The sequence below is a fragment of the Canis lupus genome, chromosome 34, assembly GCF_011100685.1.
Source record: "Canis lupus familiaris isolate Mischka breed German Shepherd chromosome 34, alternate assembly UU_Cfam_GSD_1.0, whole genome shotgun sequence".
In the NCBI taxonomy this organism is placed as follows: Eukaryota; Metazoa; Chordata; class Mammalia; order Carnivora; family Canidae; genus Canis; species Canis lupus.
In genome coordinates, this window is record NC_049255.1 from 33,124,480 (window position 1) to 33,148,008 (window position 23,529).

Consider the following 23,529-nt stretch of genomic DNA (forward strand, 5'->3'; position numbering starts at 1 on the left):
TCCCTCTGCCTGTGTCTCTGTCTCTCTCTCTCTCTCTCTCTTTCTCTGTGTGACTATCATGAATCAATAAATAAAATCTTAAAAAAAAAAAAAAAGAAGAAGAGTGTGAGTCAACATGCAAAGTGCTTCAAACAAATATGTATATTGTTGACAGAATTTTGGACTTTGAAGAGATTGCTAGGAAGGGCATGCATGAAAATGAGGAAAATTTTATTGGAAACTGGAAATTACATAGTGGCAGGGGTTTAACAATACCCACGCTTTCATGGAGTTACATGACCTGCACTCACTTGGAGTTCTATGAGAAGTAAAAAATGTGCTGAATGAACTGGGTAATTTAGCTGAGAAGATTTCCCAGCAAAGTGCTGAAGATGCTATCCAGTTTCTTCTTGCTGATTATAGTAAACTCTGAGAAGGTAAATTGAGGGAAGGACTATTAAACAAAAAGGAGCCAGGACTTGACGGTTTTGAAAGTTCTCAGAGTTTCTGGATAGCAAACGATGCTGAAATTAAGAAACAGTTTCTTAATTTCAATTAAGAAACATCAATTTCAGGGAACTGTCAAAGAAAACATGGCCTAAAGATGAGACAGAGGATGTGGCTCCTTGCTAAGACCTTGGAAATGTGGCTCTTTTTTTCTTTTTTGGGAGAGAGAGCATGCATGCATGGGCACATGTGCAAGCAGGGGGAGGGGCAGAGGGAGAAGGAGAAAGAGAATCCCAAGCAGGCTGCATGCCCAACATGGAGCCTGACGTGGGGCTCAATATCAGGACCCTGAGATCATGACCTGAGCTGAAATCAAGAGTTGGAGGCTTAACCGACTGAGCCATCTAGGTGCCCCAGAAATGTGCCTCTTAAAGAGCTGTGGGACCAACGTGTCTCCTAAAAGTTTAAGGGTATGACACAGAGATCCTGTCAACAGGCCTTTGGAAAGTGAAAGAGCACTGCATATCCCTTGTCTCAGCAGAAGCCCCAGGAAGAGATGGATTTCGCTCCAAGAAATATGTGGGTGTGGTTTTTGTCTAATAGATAAACCCCAACATGTTTCACAGGAGACTGACAAAAGTTTTGAGATTTTATCAGCAGAAACTCTGCCAGTTTAGAAAGAAAGGAACAGAGATTGTATAAGTGAAAAGCCATTCATCCCCCAAATTCTACTGGCAGGAAGCAGGCTGAGAAAACCCAGCTGCAAAACACATGCTACCTTTCATGAAAAAGGAAAGATGAGTCAGAGGGTAGAGCCAATCACCCAAGGAGCACAATCAAGAGCCAGGGAGAATTATCTCCAGCTCTGAAATCCTAGTCAAAGAATGTCTGCCTTGTTGGATTTCAGAATTGCTATGGACCAGTGGCCCCTACATACCATGCATCTTACCCTTTTTTGAACAAGAAGACGTAGGTATCTTAGGCCTGTCTCATTGCTGTATGTTAGCTGTACTGAGGTCAGATATCTTGCCTTTTTAGTTTCACAGATATACGGATGATGAGGAACTGTACTCAAGGAGTCTCACCCACAGCCAGATGAAACCTGATGACCTCTGGATTTAGAGCTGATGCTCACCTACATAGTAAAGACATGTTATTTTTCATCTTCTAATGAGAGTGATGCTTGACATCAGTGCAAATTAACAGGTTTTATAGCATCAAACCTTTAAAAAAGGATAAAAAATCCTTTTAAGAATCAACATGTGTTAATAGGTGGAAAGATTACAGATTTAATCTCACTAATGTAAAACTTAATGAACTATTCTACACTAACCAAGTTAAGTGAAAAAGTAATTAGCAGCTGCCCAACTTTAATGTTTAGAATATCCATTATAAAGCATCAGAGCTATTGTTGAGATCATACAAGGCATGCAAAAGCTCTCTTAAACATCTTGATTTGCATTTTTTGTTGCTGTTTATAACAAAAATTCCCCTTAAAGAAGGGGTTTAAATGATATGTGAAATAGGAAATAAAATGTTCCACTCTCCTGAAATGATTATATATTTTTCTTAAACTCGCTCTCAACGAAAAGGAAATAGTGTCATTCAAATGTGCTATGATGCCTTATCTTTCAGAATGACAGCCCATCTTTTACTTTTCCATTCACAATCTATCATATTTGTGACATTTTATATATGAAAAATAGTTAAGGCAATATTTTTTAAAATGTCATACTGTTTTAAAGGGCAATTTATTTCATGCCCACATCCCTCCAGGCCATGAGCCTATTTAGTGAGGTTTATTAGTGAAGGGTGATGACTGGCATGTCCTCTGAATAAGCACTCGCTGGCCAATAAAAACAAAGAACACAAATATGCCATTCAGAAATACACAGCATTGTTTAAAAATAGCAACACCCATTGCTGCTGGAATTAAGAAGAGGGTGCTGGTCTCAAGGGACAGCAGAGCACAGCAGAGGAACGCTATGTTGTACTGGAAGTCAGGATATGTGGGCTTGAGATACACAATACATGATTCACCTGCTTCAGGATTGTTTCTTTGGCTGTCAAATTCAACATCTGTATCGGATTCAATCAGTTAATGCATTCCTGCACCCAGACATGCAGGTACTCAAACACCAGTTCTTACTTTATGCATGCAAAACCTACACAGGTTGCCAGATTTCACTTTTTCCCCTAACATAGACTTCTAAAAAAAAAAATCAAAACTACCTGTACACCACTATCTTGTAAATGAAAAACATGACTGACATGGCATTAATGGATAGTGACCGTAAATTTTAAATGCAATAAAACAACAATCAATTATTAAATTCTAGCAATCAAACTGTTGGCTGCCCTTATTCATCTCTGAGAAAAACAAATGAGTAACTAAATCTAGAAGAGAGATTCGAGCAACAAACTGAGAGTTTCGCCTTGACTTGTCAAGAAAACACCAAAAGAGAATTCAAAAGGGCTTAAGGTTTTTATTATGTGATTCAGCATTATTTAATACAGCATCTGACACCACCTAAAATCAACTCCGTATCAACCAAAATTACCTTTTGTAATAGCAGTAAATGTCCTACACTCTGGAAATGCTGCATCAAATAATCACTACTATTACTTCTGATTCTGAATTTTATCTTGACTCTTCATACAACCCACCTAACCTACTTTCTCAAAACCATCAATATTCTCCTGAGACACTCTAAAATAATTTTGAGGGCAATGGAGCACTGTGGAAAGAACAGGGCCGGGAAGTTGCATTACGGTTCTAGGCTCAGTTTCATTAGATTTGACCTTGACACTAGCAAGTTAATTAACCCCTCTGAGCCTCAGATAGCTCACTCACATTAGCATGCTCTTGTCACTGTTAAAAAGAGAAAATGCATTAATGCGCTTAGCACAGCACCTGAACTTGGTAGACTCAACAAATGTTACGTATTTAAAATCATTTAATTTCTTCAAATAAATTTTCAAAAGTCTATCAAAACACATTCACTTTAAATAACAGTGGCTTGAAAGGAAAACACAGTTTGCCACTTTTCTTTTATAATAAAGTTATATTTTATACAACTTTTACTTCCAAAGCTACAAAATCCACAAAGCACTGACTGGCAAAAGTAGCAAAAACATTTTGTCCTCAATGATAAATAAAAACACTTACTGGTCAAAATGGAAAAGCAGCAACTCTAAGTCGCTACCATGTAAAGTGTACTCAGGCCTTTTCTTTCCCCCCAAGGAAGCGTTAATACAATAGAAAAGAGTGAGGGTGTCTTAAATCAAATAAAAGTTTCAGCCAAGTTGGGCGCTTAGCTCTGAAAAGAGCCACAATTAGGCCACAACTAATAACACCAATCCCTGCTTTGATGCAGTAAACAGTGAGCAAAATAAAAAGCAGCCCAATGCCCATGCAGCAAACAGAGGTCATGGCCACCTAATAAGTGCAGTAGTGGTGCGCTCCAGGATCCGTGCTAGTCATTTTGGGGTATTATTTATAATCTACACAAGTGTGCAAAACAGACAGTGTTGTCCCCAATTCGACCTGAAGAAACCCAAGTCCAGAGGTGTTACATGCCTGTTCAAGGTCTCTGCCTGTGAGCACCAGAGCTGTGTTCAAACAGTACTTGATGCCAAAGCCAATCGCCCTTCACTAGTCCCTGTTTCTCTTTCAACACAAACGTGTGAGCAAAGAATATTCCTTGATGCTTTTGAAAAGTCAGCAACTAGTAGCAGTCCCCCGTTCTCTCTCCCTCCCTTCTAGTTTCTCTCAAATCTGTTGCATATCAGTTCCCCAACTCCAAGTCACTCGCCCCTTAGGTGGCTGAAACCTGTCTTGTGCCCCAGCCCTATAAGACACTGTCCTTGGAAAAAAAAAAAAAAAAAAAGACACTGTCCTTGGAGAGGCAGAAGAGGATGAAGTCAAGGTAAGGCTTCCAATTTGCCTGGGACTTAAACCAAAGGCTCACAAATAATGAAATTCTCTTACATGGTCAACCGATATGGGCCTGTTCCAATTTACAGGGATGACTAAGGCAGACACAGTGTGTGGAACCATATAAATACGTGCAAGTCATATATATTTAACAGAAGGCTTAATGGAGTCAGATTTTCACTAAGTACCTAGAAGCTTCCGTTACTATACTATAGGCAGGGAATGCCTTTTAAGGTAGGGTTTTACATATAAATAAAAACTACTGAACTTAAAGAGCATTTACTTCTGTTCTATTTTTTAAATGAAAGTGTTCATCCAATGGACAGTATCTAGTCGATGTGTATAAAGCCTAACTTTGGGATCCCTGGGTGGTGCAGTGGTTTGGCTCCTGCCTTTGGCCCAGGGCGCGATCCTGGAGACCCGGGATCGAATCCCATATCAGGCTCCTGGTGCATGGAGCCTGCTTCTCCCTCTGCCTGTGTCTCTGCCTCTCTCTCCTTCTCTCTCTCTCTCTGTGACTATCATAAATAAATAAATTTTAAAAATAAAATAAAATAAAGCCTAACTTTGCGCTTGAAAGTGAGTGTACCTACCCTCGGACAGCCCACACTCGTGGGTCTTAAAACCACTGTGTCCGGGGAGCCACCCAGTTGTACATCAAGTCCAAACAGTCCAAAATGTAAGCTTATACCCCTAAGCATTGTACGCCAGCTAATGCGATGGATCCTCATGACAACCTATTAGAAGCATTATTATTCTGATTGTTACACATGATGAAAGTGGATCACAGGGAAGTAACGTGTCCAAGATCACACAGCTGATAAAAAATAAGACAGCGAGACTCGAAACCCAAGTGCTCTGACTCCTCAGCCTGTATCCACTACACTTCACTGCCCACCGTATGTGTGTAAGCACATTCCTACGCAGATGGAAATACCACACGGGTATAGACCTACACTCTCCGGAGGGCCTACTCGATGCCAGGCGCCAGGCACTGGAGATGAAGGAATAAAGAAAGCCGGGCCCTGAGCTGAAGGGGACCTTTATTCTTTTTAAAGCAGATTCAGGGTAGGCTGAAAACAAAGAAGTCACCAGTTCCAATGTGTATGGTCATGCTCAGGCCAGCGTGCCATCCTGTGTTAGGGGAACACAATGCAAGGGACAACTAACTTAAGTCACAGTAGGAACCTCAGAAGCACCAAACAGTTTTTACTTTTTTTTTTAAAGATCTTATTTATTTGACAAAACACATGCACGCTCAAGGGCAAGGGGAGGAGCAGAGAGAGCAGCAGACTCTCCACTGAGCAGGGAGCTCTGTATGGGGCTCGATCCCAGGATCACGAGCTGAAGGCAGATGCTTAACCGACTGAGCCACCCCACCGCCCACTTTTTTTTTTTTTTTTTTTTTACTTCGAATACCTGTAATACCCTTCTCTGGAACAGGAGCATAGGAAACATAATATAAACCTTTTCTTAATGGTTTCTGGCCATCACTGGGAAGACCAACAGCACTGCAATACTGTGATACAGTGCTTCCGGAATGAGGGGTTATTTGCCCCTAGTTTTAAAAAATATAAACAGTTCTATCTCGATTCCAGATCCTATTACACAAGGTTATTGCCTACCACTAGGGGTTACACCCTTCTCTTATCTGATCTGATACAGATCAGAGTTAATCGGTAACCCTACTTTAATTTTTTAAGTTTAAATTGTCAGTGAAGGTCCCTTCTCCAGAGGAAAGTACTCGGGTCTGTGTCGTCCACCTGTTTCCTTTGATGTTCAATCAGGTACAACCAAAGGAGGTAGCTGATTAGGAAAACAAATCTTGTGAAGTTCAAAACTTACACCCATGACAAACCTGGGAAGAGAAAGTCATGAAATATTATCTCACCTCAAACTGGGACCCTGATGATAACAACAGGTCACCTTTCATGAGAGGTATCTACTATGTGCCAGGTATGCGCTGGGAGCTTATTAGGAATTCATCGTTTTATCTTCACGTTAACCCTATGAAATAGGTCATTCTAATCTCCGTTGTATAAATTAAGAAAAATGAGGGCCAAGTTCACGCAGAAAGTTGCAGGACTAGAATTTGAATCACATGCTCAGGGTAAAAGCAACAACAACAAACCCCTCAGATGTCTTTGCAGCCAAGCAAGTAAATGTGTGAAACGGCTTCGTTTTTAGGGTGACAGGGCTGTAGTTCTCAACCTTGGCCACATATTGCAGTCACCTGGGGAGGACACCATCACCCACAGGTTGTGACTTCACTGGTTTGGGAGCTGCCGGTGGGATTCCAATGGGCAGTCAGCGCTAAGAACCACCGCGTATGGACACAGAGACTGGGGCATGGCCCACCTGAAAGCAGTTTTTAAAAAATTTAAGAGGTTACGTAAACATTGTGCCGGTCAAAGGTTGTTAACTACTGCCTCTGCCACCAAGATGTAACCTCTGCCCCCACTGGCTCAGGATAATTAATGTGCAGTAGAAGTGGGAGCTGGATAAGTAAATAGATATCCTGGCTGGCAGACACAGACGTTTGTTTTTACTGGAGAAAAGGTTGCCTAGCCTTGGAGCTTTCCCCAGGTTACCCCTCACCGTCTCCTATTTATGGATCGGGTCTTTACTGCAAAATGCATTTGGAGTCAGACATAACCTACTTTCAAAATAATTTCTGGAGTACAACCCATTCTTAAACTGAAGATGACCTAAATATGCTCACTTAACAAATGTATACCTTCAGATGAAAGGGCTAAACCACTTAAAACATTTCAAGAGTCATAGATATACACACACACACATATATATTTTGAAGAGGGCCACTCATAATTAACTCTGATCTTAATCCAAGCCAGGTCAAGAGATCTCACTTAACTAAACAAGTCCTAAGAATGGAGAGCCTAATGCCCTCAAAACAAATCTATGCAGGTGGTACAACACAGCACTGCTGAGGCAAATGTCATTTGTCATTGGAAGAGGGAAGCAAAGGCTGCATGCCATCAGAAAATCTTCATTAAATGGCCTGCAGATGTAAAATCCAAAATAAAAGCTAAAGGAGTCAATCGTGAATCCATGAAAGAAAGAAGAAAGAAAGAAAAGAAAAAGAAAGAAAGAAAGAGAGAGAGAGAGAGAGAGAAAGAAAGAAAGAAAGAAAGAAAGAAAGAAAGAAAGAAAGAAAGAAAGAAAGAAAGAAAGAAAGAAAGAAGAAACTGTAGCCTGCTTAGGGAACCACTCTTCATGCATGACCATATTGTTGCAGCACCAAAATTCAAGAGGAAATGGCAAAATACATTAAGAAACAGACTTTAAGGCCACTCAAACTAGCTACATTTTCTTTTCCTCTCCTGCTACAAAACAAATGTTGTGTATTTTAATGGCCTCGTATTACCACTTAGCACCACCAAAAAGAAGGCAAATAAAAGGAGAAAAGAAATTGAGATTGATTTTCAAAATGACATACTGCAAATACAGGCCATGACTCAGAAATCAGGGCCTCATCAATCAGTTCCAGCATTGTCTGCTGAGGAAATGCTCTACTCGGGCCGAATATTTTGTTGTTATTTTGTTTTTGTTTTTTCAAAAAGCAGAGACGGGGAAAAAGCCTGAGGAAGCAGACAAAAGTGCGTAAGATTAATTTTCACATCAATTAATTTTCACTGTTCAGGTAACCGTTTGTTGACTGAACAAATACATATTGATGCCCTCCTGAGTGTCAGGCACTGTGCAGTGCTGAGGATGTATGAACTTGACGGTGAACTTGACGGTGTCTATTTGCATGGGTCACCTAAACCAAGAGACCAAAGCACCAACCTCCTATAATCCACCACACACACCCCTTCCAGCCACAGGGTAAAAATCCAGTCTTGCCCTTGTAGTAGCGGAAGGCAAATTTTCCCCTTTGTCTAACTGCACTGAACTTCACAGGGAAACCACTCATGTCTTCTAAGTAAATAATACATAAATATCCAGATTCCGCATCCCAACAAGAAGTCATGGGTAAATTTCGACAAGTTTAAAGAAAAAAAAATTTTTCCCCCTAAGTCTGTATCAAAACAGGTTTTCCTTTTGAACCAAACCCAGCTCCACATATTTTCACTGCCTGTGGCTGTGCAGCTTCAGTAAGCTAAAAATACTTCCCTTTCTTCTAAGTTGGGAAGAGAAAATAAGACCAAGCAAATCAGCCGCATGTCATTTTCTCTCATTTTAATTTTTTTTTTTTTTTTACTAGAAAACACTCAAAATAGCCGAAGCAACGAAAAGGCATCTGTTTTCTATTTGTACACGCATACACGGACACCAACATCCATCCAGCTCGTCTCTTCCCAGTAATAGGAAATACGCTTTATTTGCATTATCAGCAAAGACTGTCAACATTTCACTACTCACAGCTTTCGGTCATTATATTTGTGGTTGCGGGGCGGGGGGGGGGGGGGGGGCGCCTAAGTGTTGAAAACCAGACACAAGTACAAGCTTTCGAAAAATACGTATATAGGATGACTGCGCTCCTAAGACCACATGGTGCTTGCTTTGCAGTCCAAGCGTCATTGAGGTCTCCGAAATGTACATTCAGGGAGATTCTAGAACAGAAGGATGGGAACTTTGCATCTTCTCGAGGGTCTTGCTCAAGTTGTGTTCATTGCATCCCACCAAATGAAAAAACTGTTTCTCCCCTTGGACTTCTGCAGGCTCACTGGAAAACACACACACGCACACGCCCCTACGTCTGTGACAAACGAAAAGTTACTCAAGGAAGAGAAACTCTGCACCCCCACCGCCACCCCCACCAGCCCCCAAAGCAAACTGCAGGACGGTGACCCGGTAGCCGTGGGTGCACTTCTCCAACTCTCCCAACATCCCTAAAGCCACCCTATTAAGTTAACGCAAACTGGCAGCGCCGGGCTCCGTGCGCCTGGGCCGTTAGTCTGGGCAGCCAGGTCCTGGCTAAATCTCACTTCAGAGAAAGAAAAAAGAAAAAAGAAAGCACAGCTGGGGGGGTCCCTGCCGAGCAGCCCCGTTTCTCGAGCTCCGGGCCGAGCCGGGTGCAGAGCGCACCGCCCGCGCCGGGACCGCGCGCCCCCGGGCCGCGCAGGCGGACGCGGCAGGACGGGCGCCCGCGGCGGGACCGACCTCGGAGGCCGCGGCCGGGGGAGCTGGGAGGCGCGGGTGTCACGTCCCCGGACCCCGGGGCCCCGCCGGCCGTACCTTGCAGCTGGGCGGACAGGGACTCCTGGTGCTGCTGGTACTTGAGCGCCACCGCCTCGGCTTTGCGCAGCTGCGTCTGCAGCTCGTAGTAGAGCATCGCGCCGTAGAGGAAGCCGAACACCACGGTGAGCAGCAGCAGCGTCTGGAAGATCCGCTTCTGCTTGCGGGAGCACATCCCGTTCCCCATAGTCCCGCCGCCGCCCCGCGGCCGCCCGCCGCCGCCCCTTCCCCCGCTGCGCCCCGAGCGAGCGTCTCAGCAGCCGCCGCCGCCGCCGCCGGAGGAGGAGGAGGGGGAGGGGGAGGGGGAGGAGGGGGGGGGAGGAGGCGGCCGGACGCGGCATGGGGAGGGGACGCGACACACAAAGCGGGGCCCGGGGGGAGCGCACACCCGTCCACGCCGCCCGGGCCGCGGCCGCCAAACTTCCGCGGGGCAGGCTGCGGGCGGGGGCGCGGGCCGAGGCGCGGGCGGGGGCGCGGGGGGCGCGGGCGGGGGCGCGGGGGGCCGCCCTGCGCATACTTCCGAGCGGGCCGCGGCCGCGCCGGTCCCCAGGCGCCGCCTGCCTTGTGTGCTTGGGTATTTTTTTTTTTTTCCCCTTTTCCTCCTCCTCCTCCCCACTTTTCGGCTCGGCTGCCCCCGGCGGCGCTCGGAGTCCCGCCCCGGCCGCTCCCGCCGCGCGGCTCTGCCGCCACCCAGAGGAGGGGGCGCGCCCAACAAAGGCCCCGGCCCGGGCGGCGGGGGAGGGGCGGGGCGGGGCGGGGCGGGGCGGGGGCCGGGGCCACGGCGGCCGCCGCCTCCCGCCCAACTTACGTGTCACCCGCGGCCCCGCCAGCCCGGCCGCCGGGACTCCGGGAGGAAGTCCCCCTCGGGCTCCCCGCTCATTGGGCCCGCCCGAGCCGCCGCGCCCTCCCTTCGGGCCCCATTGGACGCCCGCCTTGTCCGTCCGACCCGGCGCCGCGCCTCCCCTCCGTCCGCGGGGGCCCGCGAGGGGCGCGGGGGGGACACGCGGGGAGGTCGGGGCGCCCGGGGCCGGCCTGCGGCTGGGAGAGGTGCGGGGAGCGCACTGCGCGGGGTGCAGGACCCCCCGGGACGCCCGTGGGGACGGGGCAGGGGGGCCACGGGGGGAGGTCGAGGCGCCCGGGGCCGGCCTGCTGCTGGGAGAGGTGCGGGGAGCGCACTGCGCGGGGTGCAGGACCCCCCGGGACGCCCGTGGGGACGGGGCAGGGGGGGAAGGGGGCCACGCGGGGAGGTCGGGGCGCCCGGGCCGGCCTGCGTCTGGGAGAGGTGCGGGGAGCGCACTGCGTGGGCTGCAGGACCCCCCCGGGACGCCCGTGGGGACGGGGCAGGGGGGCCACGCGGGGAGGTCGGGGCGCCCGGGCCGGCCTGCGGCTGGGAGAGGTGCGGGGAGCGCACTGCGCGGGGTGCAGGACCCCCCGGGACGCCCGTGGGGACGGGGCAGGGGGGCCACGCGGGGAGGTCGGGGCGCCCGGGGCCGGCCTACGGCTGGGAGAGGTGCGGGGAGCGCACGTGCGCGGGTGCAAGCGCGGGCGGGTCCGGGACCCGGGACGCCCGTGGGGACCCGGCAGTGGGTGCAGGTGGGAGGGGAAGGGGGGCGGTGGGAGCAGCCGCCCGCGCCCTCCCGGGCTCCCCGGGGTCCTTGCCCGCGGCGGGCGCGGGTCGGGAGACTGAGGCACGCTGACACGCTGCGCTGCCGCTCGGCTGCCCGCGGGGCTGGGGAGACCGTGGGGACACCAGCTTCCTTTGGCCGAGGGGAACGGAGTGATCTCATGTGCCCCCACACACACCCATTCCCCCGGGGGCGGGGGGGGGCTCCTAACCGAAGAACTTAGAAAACTAATCTCCAAAATCAGTATTGCCTACGTTTTGTCTCATGCATCTGGCAGCTTGGTGCAAAAATACATGAGTAACGTTGCTAGATCACACAGGGAGGGGTTCCCTACGTGAGGCAAAGTAAGACGCGAGAACCACAAACCTCTTCAAAGAAAATCAAAGTCTAAGAAAACCGTGCTTTTGTTCTTGCACGCGTCCCTGGGGGGGGGGGGGGGGGGGGGGGAGGCCGGCGTGGATGATGAGATTCTGTTTCTGCTCTTGAGCTGACTTCGAAGAAGGTAAATTGTTTTCTCAAATGGCTCGGTGGCGCCTTGGGATTTGTTTCGCACTGCGTGGTTTTTAGGAGGCTCTAACCAGGTTTCAGTTATCACCGTCAATAATGGACAGTGAGGGTGGACCTGCGTGGCCAAGTTAGACTTAAAGATGGTCCCTGGTGTAGAACTTTTTTAGGGAGACTCTGAAATTAGAGAATGCCCCAACCGTAAAATAAACCCCATTACCTTGGCCCAGCTAGCCTATGACATTTATACTGCCATGAAAACTTAAGTTTGCCTGGCGTGTGCTTTTCCCTAATACGTAATAACTCACGATATAACAATGATTATATAACCGTAATCCTGTTGTTCAAGATGCTTTCGTTTATAAATATGCTCTCTCACTTATCACACCCAGGTTAAGTATTAGCTTTACGTTTTGGTAAAGAAATGAAGGTTTCTTGAAGGGGCTGTGATAGCTCTAGGACCTACAACGTGCAGAAATTTAGGAGTTCAGCAGGATTAGATCCAGGTGACAGTCCTGCTGATTTTATCTCTTCTCCTAATGGAAGCCAAGTTCTTACTCTTTTTAAACAAGTGACATTAACAAACTGTTGTATCTGGCCTGTTAAAATGAGACCCTAGCTTAAAAAGAGAATGATTTAGGGGATCCCTGGGTGGCTCAGCGGTTTAGTGCCTGCCTTCAGCCCAGGGCGTGATCCTGGAGTCCTGGGATCAAGTCCCCTCATTGGGCTCCCTGCAGGGAGCCTGCTTCTCCCTCTGCCTGTGTCTCTGCCTGTGTGTGTGTGTGTGTGTCTGTGTCTTTCATGAATAAATAAATAAAATCTTTAAAAAAAGAATGATTTAAGGAAGTTGTAAGATTTGGTTCTGTCGTATAGATCGTCTATAGCCTTACTTGTGATGCAGTCTACCACTGTTTAAATTTCCCTCTTTCAGTTTTACTCTTAGAAATCCAGACTGGATAATTGCTGCACTCTTGTTAAAATTCCTCATAACTAAAAAAAGTCCCTAACGTCATCAGTGTACAATCTGCTAAATAAACTCTCCAAAAATACTAGCAGAACCACTCTGGAGGAAATGGAAGTTTTATAGCAACCATCCTGGCCCAATACTAGAGGAGAAAATTAACTGAAAAAAGAAGGAAGGAAAGGAAGGGAGGGTGGGGAAAGAAAGACAAAGGGAAAAGAGAAAGGAAGGAAGAAAGAAATTGTACAGAGGATTGGGAAATTATTACTCATGTTACATAGTGTGCAGTATTTAGTTGCAGTTCAGAATCTTTGGAAAATTCTTACGCTTCTGGAATACATGATTACTCTGTTTAAACCTCTGATTCCTTTGCATCTGATTTCAGACTCCAAAAGTATTCTTTGCCTAAAGCTGCTGGCTGACTACAGAATATAATAAATGTAGGCCATAAAACACAACTCAATATTTTAGTCATAAAATTTGAAAGAGAACAAAAATTATTACCTGGACTTATCCATTATTTCAAATTCAGGAAGGGTAAGTAGAAGTACATAAAATCACTAATGGCAGTGTCTTTATAAAATTACTTTCCAAGGTGAAGTATGCTGCTAGTTTCTTAAAAATATCAGTATAAAGCTTTTGAGAGGCCAACATTGGGGAAGCTATCCAGGGCCTATAAATTGAATTTACATAACATTGCCTTTGGGTAGAACTTGTAATAGATGAGCTATTTCTACTGGTCTTGCGAGGTCCACTGTTAGTTCTATTTTATTTTTATTTATCATTTTTAAAATAGTATTATATAATTATATTTCCATATGTCATATATTTAGCAATATATATATATGTAATTTAAGAATAATATATCCTGAGGTATTTCACCAGTTTAATGTTTTATTTCTGAGGCAGGGAGAAATTAACTTAAAGATTCAAAGTCTAACATTTGAGAAGGACTAAGGTAACATTTGGGAACCTTAGCATTCTTTCCAGTTTTATTAAATTTGTCATTTTAATAAAATGTGTTCATTTTCAAAATAGGGGAAGGCGAGAAAAATATAGTCGGGGGATACAGCCTGTATATAATTTGTGAAAATAGATGATCCCTCCTAGAGTTAAGTAGTTTCCGTTGTGAGTGGAATTTTTCAGTTAAATCTCTTTACTATAAATTGAATTCAATAGTTTGCAAGAGATATCAACATCTAAGAAAAAGTGATGAACATTAAATAATTTTTTGAAAAACTTTATAACTGTAGTAATGGGGACGTCTGGGTGGCTCAGTGGTTGAGGTCTCCCTTTGGCATAGGTCATGATCCCCGGGTCCTGGGATCGAGTCCCACGTCAGGCTCCCTGCAGGGAGCCTGCTTCTCCCTCTGCCTCTGTCTCTGCTTCTCTCTCTCTGTCTCTCGTGAATAAATAAAATCTTAAAAATAAAATAAATAATAAAATAATAATAATAAAATCTTTTATTAAACCTGTGTGGTAATGGATGTTACCTAGAATTATTGTGGTGATCATTTTGCAGTAAGTATTTATTTTGAATCATAATGTCATACACTTAAACTAATCCATGAAAAAAAAAACTAATCCAGTGTTATATGTCAATTATATCTCGATAAAAAAATAAAATTGTAAATGGCGTTTCAGTATTAGTAAAGCACAGCTTTGGCCTTTTCATGTAAATATTTCTGGAATCAGGGATCCCTGGGTGGCACAGCGGTTTGGCGCCTGTCTTTGGCCCAGGGCGCGATCCTGGAGACCCGGGATCGAATCCCATGTCGGGCTCCCGGTGCATGGAGCCTGCTTCTCCCTCTGCCTGTGTCTCTGCCTTTCTCTCTCTCTCTCCCTGTGTGACTATCATAAATAAATAAAAATTTAAAAAAATAAAATAAAATAAATAAATAAATAAATATTTCTGGAATCAACTATCCTTTTTCCTCTGTAGGAATCTATGCTCCCCATCTCTGTCTCTTTACCACTTTACCATTTGCTACACCTAATTAACACACAGGCTTCCTGCTTGCCACTTTAGGGCCACTCTGTTTTGAGAGATAAAGGGAGCTACATTCAAGGTTTTCTGCTTTTTTGAGGACTCTGTGAGAGATGTTTTGAAACTCCTTTTCCACAAAATGTTGCTAATGACCTGGTAGTAATTGGTAGCAGATTAACAGAGTTATGAAAATTACTTAGGAGGCCCTAAATGTGCAGGTGTGTAGCTGAACAAGAACTACCTACCATTTCAAGGGTCTTTAACGTCCTTCTTAAGTAGCACAACTTTGCATACCATAAACTTCCAAATTCTAAGGTGGTGGCACAAGAAATTATTTACGTGTGTTGCTTAATACTTATCATTGCTACATGTCACTTTTAGAAAAGAGTTCCCCAGAATGTTAGAATAAATGGAAAAAGACCGTATGTGAGACTCAAGTGAAGTGGATTTCCCACATCTTCCATTGGCTCTTTCAGGCCACTTTTCACCAGTTCACTGTCTTTGGCAACTCAGACTTCAGACAGACAGACTGTGGGAAGATCAATAGCCAAATGAAACATTACATTTTTAATGCCCCCCCCCCCGCACAAATGTATAGGTTGTTGGATTCCTTTGCATAAAAGACATGCTTGGTTTATCCATGACCATTTTATAGAATTGGTTTTAAAATTTAGCATTATGTGGTAGGTACGTGTAGTAATTTCTTAGTTGTCATGAGACATGGCTGATCATATTTATGATGTATCTAATGCTAAATTCTGGGTCAGAAATTCAACATTCAATTCCAGAACTTTTCCGAAGGGAAATCCTATTCTGCTCCATAAATATGTGTTATGCTCTAGTTTCAGGAATATTTTGAGTCAAAACAAAAGGACAATCAATGGTTTTACTTAAAAATTAAGAAGAGCAAACTTAAAAAAAAAAGAAGATTATGAGAGTCAAGTTACCTCAGCATTAAGTTCAGCTCACGTTAAAATTGTGAAATAAAAACACGTTATCTTTCCTCACTCTGCTCCTTCTCATTCTGTTCTGTAGTGCAACTCTTCACATCCTGGCACCCAACATCCTAGTAATCCCCTATTGTTTCCCAGGATCTTTTTTTTTTTTTTTTAAGATTTTATTTATTTATTCATGAGAGACACAGAGAGAGAGGCAGAGACAGGCAGAGAGAGACGCAAGCTTCCCTATAGGGAGCCCGATATGGGACTTGATCCCGGGACTCCAGGATCACTCCCAGAACCAAAGGCAGGTACTCAACCACTGAGCCAACTAGGCGTCCCATTTCCCAGGATCTTTGTCTACTACTGTGTCCTCCACTCCCTACCACCCATCCGCATACATTGTCCTTCCCTTCTTGAAGACAGAGGACGAATCTAAAATAATTTTCCTCAAAACACCTATTCCTGTTCTTCATATAATCACTCAAAGGAAAGCAAGTAGGACAATATTAAAGGGTGGATTACCTTATTGCTCTCAAGAATTTTGTGAGAAAATACATTAAACCAAAGGACTGAGCTCTAATGGCATAATCCTAGACAGGCTGGTGGGCAGATGAGTCATAATTATGGGTTAAAGAGTTTCACTTTTTGCTACTTACTTCCTGATTCTCCTGCCTAGTTGTAAAGGGGCTCAGGAACAAAAGGTGACACAAGATGCCTACTGCCAGGTTACAAATCCCACGTAAGTTACAAACTATCTCTGAAGTCAGAGATATAAGGTCAGTCACTGTTAGGACCTTAATTCTCTCATCTGTAAAATGGGAGGGATGATCATATCTGTGCTGCCTAGCTTCAGAGAGAATAAACCCATCATTTCCAAGAAAGAAGATAAACTTTAGACTTCAATTTAGATAAAATTGAATGTTGTAGTGATACTTGTCAACCTAAATTTGTACACTTGTGGAAAAACTACAGTTGATTAAAAATAAAAACAAAAGACATCAGCTACCCAGTTTAAAATGATAATTTTCCAATCACAATTATTAACTGAGCTTCTTTCATAGTCGAGAAGGAATGAATTATGACCTTAAAACAAAGGTCTTTCCTTGTAATCCACTTATTCAAGCCAGATTTCTAATTCTTGGGTTATAATTTACAGACTAATGTTTTCATTATGCTTTATCTCAACAATTCTCTTAAGTAGTTATTGTGTGCAAGGCACAATGCGGGGAGGGAAGTGGGGGGTGGAGGATATAATGCTGAGTGAACCATAGACCCTTTCTGTGAACAGTTTACGAGTATGGCCCTTGTTGATTTAAAGGGTAAATCAGGGGCACCTGGGTGGCTCAGTCGGTAAAGCATCTGCCTTCGGCTCAGGTCATGATCCCAGGGTCCTGGGATCAAGCACCTATTGGGTTCCCCACTCAGCGGGGTGTCTGCTTCTCCCCCTGTTCTTGCTCTCTCTCTCTCTCACTCTCTCAACTAAATTAATTAATTAAATATTTTTTTAAGAAATGGCTAAATTGAAGTTCTGGTTGGAAATTAAATAACCCAAGGAGAGATCAGAGCAAGAGAGCAAGAGACGTCATGATGTAATCATGATAGTTCTAGAGAAGGAGGCCTGTTGGACAAGACAATGGGATAGGTTAATCAGTAGAGTGAGCTCAAGCTGGGAAAAAGGAAAGCGATGCCCAGACTCCTTAAAACATATAAACGTTACTTCATTTTTATTCTCTTTTGATGAAGGACAAGGCCTTTGCTCTGTGTGCGGGCCTGTTGTTGGTTGGAGCTCTGCTTAGTCTCTTAAGCCAAACAACATCGTTCAGATTCCAGTTTCGGCTTCACTGAGTGGGGCAAGACCTTCAGGATGTTTGTTTGGTAAGGTCATTCAATGTAAATATGTCTAGATTTGAAGGCGGTTTTATCTTGGTTTTGTTTTTCATCTAACCTGACTGCAATTTTTCTTTCAGATACCAGCCACCATGGAGCTTTTCCAAATCACTCATCTTAATTTTCATAGAAACAACTCTTTTATTTTTTCACTCTCATATTTCATTAGTTTACGTAACAGTTGATTAAATTACATAATTAAAATAGCAAGTGGAATTGCATAAACAGCTTTTAGAACAAACCACTAGTCTGTAGGAGGCATTCTGTTCAGTAGACAGACAAGCCAAGCAGAGATTAAGGGATGTGCCAGGAGTCTTCAGCCCAGAAGTGCACAGGGGAGAGACCAACTAACAGAGTGGAAAGCCTCCCATCATCCAGTGAGTTGGCGAAGTGAAGTCTAGGGCTTCTCCCATACATTGAGGTGACTAGTGAGGTAAAAGGAGGAATTGGTGATCAAGAAAAGGTATGTGAGAGAAATAATAGGGCCACCAGTGGTGTTAAGAAGAGAACTTTGAGCATTGTTGGTAGAACTACCAAGAGGATGTTGAGATGAAGCCTACAAGGAGGATGGAACTGTTGTGGGGTGGGTTGGGGTAGAAGATGACAGTGGGTTGGGGATAAATGGGTGACAGATAAATAAGGGAAGAGGAGTGGTAGGGTGCACTCTGCTTTTGATGGTTTGCCCACAAAGGAAGATAGATTGGGTGGAGCTTGAGGAAACAATGCGGTTGAGAGAAAGTTTGCTATGGGGCCTTTTGTTTTGGGGTTAGTACACACAAGAATTTTTTCAAGGAGCTAGTAGAGAGGGATAGGTCAAAGATTTGAAATGCCACATTAAATATATTGGAATGTATGGAACGTTATTTCTTAAGGCAATGCCCTATTATAGTTCATTTTTCATTTTAGAGGCTCAATAAATTATGGAATGAATGGTCTTCAGAGTCACTAAGAGGAAGAAAATTGAAAAGATTGCCTGGCTAATTGAAAAAGAAATTTGTTTGAGGGCCTCAGGTGGTATGTACTTGTGTTAATTTACTCTGATTAAATGTGAATGTCCCCCCAAAATGGGCACAATCGTATGATAATATCCCAAATAGAGAATCTGTTAAACAGTATGTATCTATTTAAGAAGAAAAACAAACTCTGCTTTGAATAACAATAATTGGTCCATTTAAAACCTTTTATGTACAACTGTTATATATGTTTACTAAGCAGTTTATGACATTTACAAATGTTTCATAACATTAAGTGCAAACAGGAGAATGTGAAATTGTATAAATAATATTACTGTAATCCTGTTAAATTACTTACAAAAATAATTTGTTATATATTACTACTTTTAAGGAATTAGATGGAAAGGGAAAAAAAGGTGGATATTTTCAATAACTCATGAAAATCTATTCTCTTCAGGATAATGATGCTTTCCGCTCATTTGCTGGTTTTAACATTGTTGAACATATCCCTGATCATAAGATCTGTTTTTCCATAAGGAGTGAGTTGATATCACACCATGAAAAAGGAGAGTAAAATACCCAGCCCTGAGAGACCATTTTCCACGTCTTCCCTCTCTCTCTCTTCCACCATCAGTAATGAATTAAGTCAGCTGTCACTGCGTGACTTTGGGACAGAGAAACTAAAGTAAAAGCAAAACCATGAAAAACTGGTTTTTTGCTCCTTTTCCTGCTTCTATTCTTGCTGGGACCTACACCCCCACCTTATATAAGCCTTATAAAACAGATAGTGGCCATTGCTGCTAGAAACATCGGGGTGCAGGTGTCCCGGCGTTTCATTGCATTTGTCTCTTTGGGGAAAATCCCCAACAGTGCAATTGCTGGGTCGTAGGGCAGGTATATTTTTAACTGTTTGAGGAACCTCCACACAGTTTTCCAGAGTGGCTGCACCAGTTCACATTCCCACCAACAGTGTAAGAGGGTTCCCTTTTCTCCGCATCCTCTCATTCATTTGGGGAATATAAATAATAGTGAAAGGGAAAATAAGGGAAGGGAGAAGAAATGTGTGGGAAATATCAGAAAGGGAGACAGAACGTAAAGACTGCTAACTCTGGGAAACGAACTAGGGGTGGTAGAAGGGGAGGAGGGCGGGGGGTGGGAGTGAATGGGTGACGGGCACTGGGTGTTATTCTGTATGTTAGTAAATTGAACACCAATAAAAAAAAAAAAAAAAAAAAAAAAAAATAAAAATATATATAAATAAATAAATAAATAAATAAATAAATAAAAAAAAAAAAAAAAAAAAAAAAAAAAAAAAAAAAAAAAAAAACAGATAGTGTATGTCCTCTTTTTAAAGGTCAAGAAGGTAATGATTTTTTGGAGTCTTCCAGCACAATCAATAACACCTAAGTTGTGACTAGGTGGGGTCTTCATGAAAGTTTTCTAAGACCGCTGACTCATCAGGACCCTTGGCTCCGGGGCATAAGTGACTATTATGAAGAGCACCTAAACACTTGGCTTTGTTCCTGGATCCTGAGAAGACACTACACTGGACCACAATTCTCAATAAAAACCCCACGCCCCACACAAAGTCAAAATTCACTCTTTCTTCCTTTCTGAGGTTCCCAGATGCTCTGTCTGTATCTATACTCTCTCTCTGAATCTATGATAAACTCTGTTCTCACTTCCTCTCAGCCCACATTTGATTTCTGTCCTGCACCTGAAGTCAAGGATCCTCTTGGCTTGTCCAGTGGGACCCCTGTAGGTCCTCGGACCTAGCCAGCCTGTATCAACCTCAGATGTGACTTCAGTGTCCCTCTCAACATCAGCCCGTGCCAACAGTGTACAGCACTACGCCTAGTATCTAGTAAACACTGAACACATTTTAATGGAGTGAGCGAATAAACTTAGCATACAATGGAATCTATTTCTATTCTCTGGTGAAAATCAAAAGAAATAACAAGGGAATTTACAAGATAAATGAAAGAGATAGAAAAGAAAAAATTCTGGGGAAAAATATAGAATAAAATTTATCTGATTTTAAAAGTAGTGCAATTTCTAAGTAGGGAAGTGTTACAAGAAATCAGAAATGAAAATAATTAAATACATTGGATTACTTGAAATTCAAAATTGTTGCATCTCAAACAATACTAAAAAGGTTAAAAAGCAGACATTTACAGAATATTATTTGCATAGATTGAATAGATTGCATAAATTACATAGATTCAACTTCATATAATTGTATACATATTGTTAAAACACTAAGATAATTAAAAAATTGCAAAGTTCATAAGCATATAATAGTCCATAAACAGTTCGTAAACAGGTAAACAGACAGTAAATATGTGAGAAAGTATTCAATCTCAGTAATCAAAGAAATGAAAACAATACTAATAATCTCATAACTAAAAAAAAAAAGCAAGATTTTTTTTTAAGTTTAAGATTGGCTTCATGTGATCAAAAATATTTCAAACAAAAATATGCTGCAAAGGAAGCTGTGAATTGATACATTTTCTGGAAGGCAAAACGGCGATTCAGATCAAGGACCATAAAATATTCATACCTTTTTTTCAATAATCTGTCTTCTAGGAATCTAACCATAGAAAGTAGTCTAGAACTCAAGAATACATTTTTACATGCAAAGATAATTATCACAAGGAGTGCCTGGCTGGCTCAGATGGTAGATCATGCAACTCGGACCTCAGGGTTGTGGGTTTAAGCCCCATGTTGGATATAGAGATTACTTAAATAAATAAGCTTAAAACAACAACAAAACAGATAATTATCACAAAATCTGTTATTATAAAAAAAAAAGTAGAAACAACCTAAATGCTGAACTATTGGGAAATAGTTAAATAAACTATAGTATAAATGATATATAAAGAATAGAATATTGTGATATAATAATTTATAAGAAATATACATTTGATCATTCAGATGACCAAAATACATTTCTCAGATATATTTGGTCTCCATCCACATTCCCTGAAAATGCTTCAGAGCCATAAAGGTGAAATAGATGTCTTGTTAAGAATGAAGGTGACTTTTGGACCCCACCCAAGGTCAAGGTCAAGGACTAGGTGCCAGGAGGACCAAACATGTGAATAAAGGACTGAAACTCAGTCCCATCCCCCAGTGTCAGGGAGAGGGGCTGGAGATTAAATCAGGCTATGAGCAATGACTTAGGCGATTATGACTTTGTAAAGGAAGCTGCCAGGAAAAACGTAAGAACGCAGCTTTTTGGTCCTTTATTTCAGAGATCTTCCTGGTTGGTGAACAGGTGAAGCTCTGTGGAGAGTGACGTGCCTAGAATGGGCATGGAAGCTCCCTGCCCTATGGATCTCTTCCTTTAGCTGTTGATTTGTATCTTTTATCATATCCCTTAATAAACTGGTAAACAGGTGTTTTCCTGAGTTCTGTGAGCTGCTCTAGCAAAGTCATCCAATTTAAAGGGGAGGTTGTTGGAACCTCCAATTTGTAATAGGTTGGTCAGAAGCGTAAGTAACAGCCTGGGGCTTGAGACAAGTGTCCGAAGGGGTTAGGAGTGGGGGTGCAGTCTTGTAGAGCTGAGCCCTTCAACCTGTGGAATCTGATGCTCTCTCCAGGTAGATAGGATCAGACTTGAGTTGAATTCTCCAACTGCCTGCTGGTGTGCAAGAATTCATTGGCGTTGTGGGTGAGAGAAACACAACCCCATGTTGGAATTGGGTCCAGATTCTCTAATAGAAATATTAGACATTAAAACCAGCTGTTTAGCTTAGAATCCTCAGAAAAGGACCCCGAATAAAACTTTCATGTAAGGTTTTTAGGTTATTAGGAAGGTTATTAGGAAGAATTCCCATGAAAAATCAGGATAGCAGGAAGGGATGGCAAATGAGAGGTCCCAAAGTAACTTTTGCTCACTCAGAAGAGCTCTGGAAAAAGTGTAGATCATACCTCAGAGTTGATCCCATAAGGAGCAAGAGAGCTGGCATATCTGTATTTCTGCTCCATGGATTCATTAACTAAGGGTTTGGTTTAGGGGTATAAAATCCCAGATATTTCCCCATCCTCTGTGCAAACAGCAAAGTGGCCACAGCAGCCCGAGTCCCAGATACTGGCTACCACAGGAGTGAAATCACACTAGAAGCTTAGATGCAGGAAAATGGCAAAAGTTCCCCCCAGATATGCATGCGGCGCTGACATATCTGCTAAACATATCTGCTAAAAGAGGGGTATTTGTAAAGAGTACCCAAGATATGATGAATGCTAAATTATGAAAAAAAATAAAAACAAGGTAGAAAATACTGCATAAGGGATCCAGATTTGCACCGCAGCCTTGAAATAACTAAAAAATGAACAAAATATATGACACAGTGGTTCAGACAGAAGACATGGGGCAAGAGTGATCCTAGAAAGAGAGGAAACAAAAGAGGTCAACCTAAGAATGACTGCTCTAACTACTGCCTGACGAGAAGGCTGCCATACAGAGAAGGAGGAGCCCAATGGAGCATGGCCATCGCCCCAACAGAAGACAACCCCAGGAGACTAAGAGACGTTTTGTGTTAGGGAAAGTTGGTAGAAGGTACACGACAATTTGTGCAATTTTTCTGTAGGTCTAAAATTACTTCAAAATAAAAAGTCTTAAAAATCCAAAAAAGGGAAAAAACAAACCATGAGAATGCTAATCAAAATAAAGATGGGGTGGCTATATTAATAATAGAGAAAGTAGATTTTATTTTACTTTTTAATTTTTTTAGAGAAAGTAGATTTTCGAGAAAAAATATGATCAAGAAGAAAGTTAAAAAAAAAGAATAAAGTTGATCATTTCAGAATGATAAAGGAGTCCATTTATCAATACGACCTAATAATCCTGAATGATTATGTGCCTAATGGTAGGCCTTCTAAATGCACGAAGCAAAAAGTAATAGAACAAAGAGAAGTAGACCAGTCCACAAGTACAGTTGGAGTCTTCAACTCTTTTCTTCTGGGACTTGATAAAAGGAGTAGCTAGAAAATCTGTAAGGATTTAAAAGACCAGAACAATGTTATTGACTAACAAGACCTAATTGACATTTATAGAACATTCCACTCGACAACAGAATCACATCCTTTTTAAGTGCTTATGGA

General features: G+C 43.0%; 1 protein-coding gene and 1 long non-coding RNA gene across 6 annotated transcripts in view; one reads left to right on the plus strand and one right to left on the minus strand.

Annotated features, from left to right (window-relative positions):
* Positions 1 to 9,819, minus strand: part of GOLIM4 (golgi integral membrane protein 4) — a 78,044-nt gene extending 68,225 nt beyond the window's left edge. For 2 of the 4 annotated variants that reach the window (XM_038583819.1, XM_038583817.1), the window contains exon 1: positions 9,566 to 9,819. In XM_038583819.1, coding sequence (XP_038439747.1) covers positions 9,566 to 9,752 — 187 coding nt within the window. In that variant the 5' untranslated portion in view covers positions 9,753 to 9,819. The remainder of the gene's footprint in view (positions 1 to 9,565) is intronic. The other 2 variants (XM_038583818.1, XM_038583816.1) reach the window with 1 other exon arrangement.
* A 6,076-nt stretch (positions 9,820 to 15,895) lies between these two features.
* LOC111093926 lies at positions 15,896 to 19,248 on the plus strand. Of its 2 annotated transcripts, none has more exons than XR_005383592.1 (4): positions 15,896 to 17,458; positions 17,551 to 17,933; positions 18,377 to 18,484; positions 18,881 to 19,248. It is a non-coding gene; the product is annotated as an uncharacterized LOC111093926 (long non-coding RNA). The 2 variants fall into 2 exon arrangements; XR_005383591.1 differs by having other exon boundaries at positions 18,961 to 19,248.
* The last annotated feature ends 4,281 nt before the right edge of the window (positions 19,249 to 23,529 follow it).